Source organism: Cryptomeria japonica, chromosome 1 (genome assembly GCF_030272615.1).
Source record: "Cryptomeria japonica chromosome 1, Sugi_1.0, whole genome shotgun sequence".
In the NCBI taxonomy this organism is placed as follows: Eukaryota; Viridiplantae; Streptophyta; class Pinopsida; order Cupressales; family Cupressaceae; genus Cryptomeria; species Cryptomeria japonica.
The window spans coordinates 235,421,701-235,426,041 of NC_081405.1; the positions used below are offsets into that span (position 1 = coordinate 235,421,701).

Consider the following 4,341-nt stretch of genomic DNA (forward strand, 5'->3'; position numbering starts at 1 on the left):
ACTAATATATCTGACCTACTATATGCAACCACTTCAAATCCTGATCCCATTGACCTAAGTTTCATGCAAGAAGATGTTACAGAGGATGGTCCATTGATAGAGAACTTGCAAATGACTGATTCATTTGTGGCAAATCTTCCACCTGCACGTTGAGAGGTCGAAGAAGTTCGTGCTTTACTACAACTAGGGCAAGGACGCCCAACTCCTGTAGTTAAATGGCCACCCATTTCCCCATCTCCTATAAATGAATACACTACTGAAGGATTGTTTGTAATGTCATTTCCAACTTTGTTCCCTAAAGGTATGGCTGCATTCAAACAACCACGTCTTAAAGAAGTTAAGCTACATGAGTATGGTCTACATCTTTTAAGATACCATGATAATAGATTTCGTCAACACCCAAGGTTTAGGTACTTCATATTGAATATACTAATGCGCCATAGAAGTCAAGCCACCGCATCTGTATTTGTCCACAAACAACTTGATGATTCAATGCCTATAACAATTTTTGACCTTCGACAAAGATTAAAGGACTTGCCTGATGACAAACTAGCAGATCAACTAATGCGCTTTAGCTCGTCAATTCATGGAACTAAACCATTTTGGAATCAACGCAAAAGAGAACTTATAGACATGGTCATCCAAATTGGTTGTCCAACGCTATTTTTCACACTCAGTGCTGCTGATACAAAATGGCCAGACTTGCATAATATCATGCCAACCACCACACCTACAAATCCATATGCAACTGCTAGGTGGAGATTACAAAATATAGTTCAAAATCCACAACTTACTGCAATGTACATGCATCACAGATTTACTGCATTTCGTGAAGAAGTGTTGGAAAAAATTCTTGGCGCAAATGACTATTGGTATAGGTATAATTCTTGCAACCTACTACTTTTACCTTCAGCTCTTACCCTTCTTTTAGTTTTTTTGTTTTTTTCTAAAAACCTCTTTTCCCAGGTATGAATGGCAACATAGAGGCTCTGCACACATCCATGGTTTCATTTGGCTACCAAAAGCACCTGACATTGGCAAATTACAATGGAATGACATTCAGTCAGTACAAAATGCACTTGCATACATTGATAAATATGTCTCCGTGTGGAACCCACGAAGTCATGCATTAAGAAATCAAATGTTCCACCGATCCATTGTTGACGACCCTTGCTTGATAGACACAAGCATGATAGTATCAAGTGATCCTTTCATTGACTATTGTGATTTGGCCAACCGTGTTCAAAGACATACAAAATGTACTATCCAAACATGCCTTCGCAGGAAGGGGACATCTCTTCAATGCTGTTATAAAGCCCCTTGGAACATTACAGAGAAGTCGTCTCTTTCTAATGATGATAATGGCCAACCTAAGCACACCCTTGCTCGCAATGATGACTGCCTAAATCTTCACAACCCATTTATACTCTCAATATGGAGGGCCAATGTAGATTGCCAACCTGTTCTCTCAATTGATGCTATGATCAAATATATTGCAAAATATGCTGCTAAAGCTGAAAACAAATCAAAAACATACCATGCAATGTTATCTCGAATATCAACCAACTTTGAGTCTGATAAACCAGCTCCTAATGCTTTTCGCAAAATGCTTCTTGACAACCTTGTGGATCGTGATATAGGTGCCCAAGAAAGTTTCCACCTTCTGCTAAAGCTACCACTCTCTCTTTGTAGTCGAACATTTTTTTTTTTAAATGTGAACCAAAAAAATTTCCAACGTGTACCAATCACATCCACAGAAAGAACCACATATCCAAACTATATTGCATCTTACATGGCAAGACCAATACATTTAGAGAGAATGTCTCTTATCAAAGTAACTCAAAAATGGTCCTTCAACGCATCAAGAAAGCATGCTCAATGGAAAGAGCGAGCCACACCAATCATAGTTCGAGTGTCTCCACGATTCACAACCATCCCTACAAAGGAAGAAAAATGTTTTCAAGCATTTTGTTGGACTGAACTTTTATTGTACCACCCATTCCGCAACATTCAAATGGATTTCGGCTCAACAGATGATGAAATTCAAGCACTGTGGGAAAGGTTCCCGCACAAGTATAAGCCATGGCATGTACGTCGAACATCTATAGAAGCTAATGAAAGATCTAATCCTACCACTCCTTCAAGCGACATAGAACAAATGCCAAAAAACATCCGTAATGAATGGCAAATACTGTCAGCTTCATACCCAGGACTTCCTCTTCACCTAGATGAACTTGATATGCTTGGCCAACGTGATATTGACTTGAAGAATGACTGGGGAGTACATCACTTCAGTCCACAAGAAAAAGAAATAGCTACAAATTTCATACACTCCAATCGCCGAACATTTCAGCCCCATCATGTTCTCCAACGACAAAGCAAAAATAACCTATGTATACAACAACAAAAGGCATATGATATAGTTATTTCACATCTACATGCTAATAGTTTGCAAGCACCATTGAAAATGATTGTTCAAGGAACTGCAGGCACAGGAAAGTCACACCTCATAACAAGCATAAAATCAGCACTCAAAAGATCAGCACCAAATGGCCAATCACCATTATTGCTCCTTGCACCAACTAGAGTTGCGGCATTCAATATACAAGCATCAACAATTCATTCATCACTAAGAATTCCAATCAAAGAAATGCACCCTCTACAAGGACAAACATTGGCAAGCTTCCAAGAAAGCATGTACTTCATTCGCTACATTATAATTGATGAAATGAACTTCATTGGACCAAGGTTGATACAACGCATTGATATAAGGTTATGTGAGGCATTCCCTGCCCATAACCAGCTCCCATTTGGAGGACGCTCAATCATTCTCTTTGGTGACTTGGGCCAACTACCACCTGTCAAAGACATTCCTATGTATGCTTCAACTTCATATGGAGGGACACTATGGCGTAGCTTCATAACAATTATAACATTGAAAAAAATATTTCGTCAAATTGGAGATCAACCTGCACAAATTGCCTTTCGTGCACTTCTCTCCAATTTACGAAATGTAGAACCCACTATTGCAGATTGGCAACTTTTATTGTCTTGAGCAAATTCAGCACTTTCCTCTGTAGAGCAATCTTTATTCTTATCATCCACACACTTATTTGCAACAAATGAAATGGTATCATTACATAACAAACACATGTTGTTGTCTTTGGCAAAGCCTATTGCCCTATCTACTGCAGAACAACTCAAGGGAATCACATGCTCAAATCCTAATGAGGAACAACTTGAATCTAAGATCCTCTTATGTATTGGCCAAGAAGTTATGTTATCTGCCAACTTGTGGGTGGAAACAGGACTTGTCAATGGTGCACTTGGACAAGTCAAAGAAATTGTATATAATGGTGGTGAAAGACCACCTGAACTCCCCTTATTTGTTGTTGTTCAATTCAAAAAATACATAGGCCCAGTTTGGGACCAACACAACCCAAAAAATATCCCTCTTATTCCAATAAGTCGTGGTCTTCGACGTCAAATACCACTAAAAATGGCATGGGCCTTGACAATTCACAAATCACAAGGGTTGACACTTCAAAGAGCGACAATTGACATCGGCAATACAGATCGTCAAGGGTTGACATTCACAGCAATTTCAAGGGTCCGTGACCTTGCAAGTCTTCGCATACACCCTCCATTCACATTCCAAAGATATTCACGTATACAAAAGAGTCCATATGCTGCTCGGCGAAAAGAAGAAGAGGAACAACTAACAACGTTATCAAATGAAAACACTTCTCTAGGTTTTTGCTCTTCAACCCCTTATCACATTGAATCTTCTTCATTTCTCGTTCTTTTCTTTACACCAAAACAACAATACATGTACACCATTTGTTCAATCTGAATACTATTTGTCCTTATATGAACTGTACTTTATAAAACTATATTTAACATATTTATTGTGCTTTGTAACAGCATGAGAAATTCTAAGCCTTGTTGTTACTGACAAATGAAAGACCTCTACACGGTTACAAACTTGCTTCAAATGAACTGTTCTTTACAAAACAATATTTTCCATATCTATTGTGTTGTGTAACAGCGTGAGACATTCAAAGTGAAATATCTCTACATGGTTCAAATTGCTTTTCCATTTGACCTAGTTTTCATTTATATATATACTACAAAAATCTAACATTGCAAACTTTTCTCATTTATTGCAAAGGACCTATTCTATACCATTTAATAGTTTTTATGTTATTCTCTTACTCCCATCTTTTATTCGGCGTACCCATTGCACCCCAAAGTGCAATTGCTAATAAGTAAATCTTTGTCATGAAAGATTTTGAAAAATTATCTTTTGAATGGTGGGTAAATAAAACACTCCGAAGTCCT

General features: G+C 38.1%; 1 protein-coding gene across 1 annotated transcript; it reads left to right on the top strand.

Annotated features, from left to right (window-relative positions):
* Positions 1-303: 303 nt before the first annotated feature.
* LOC131857171 (uncharacterized) lies at positions 304-3,055 on the top strand. Its single transcript, XM_059209355.1, has 2 exons — positions 304-878; positions 967-3,055. The coding sequence occupies exons 1-2, from the start codon at positions 304-306 to the stop codon at positions 3,053-3,055; spliced, it is 2,664 nt and encodes an 887-aa protein (XP_059065338.1).
* Positions 3,056-4,341: the final 1,286 nt, after the last annotated feature.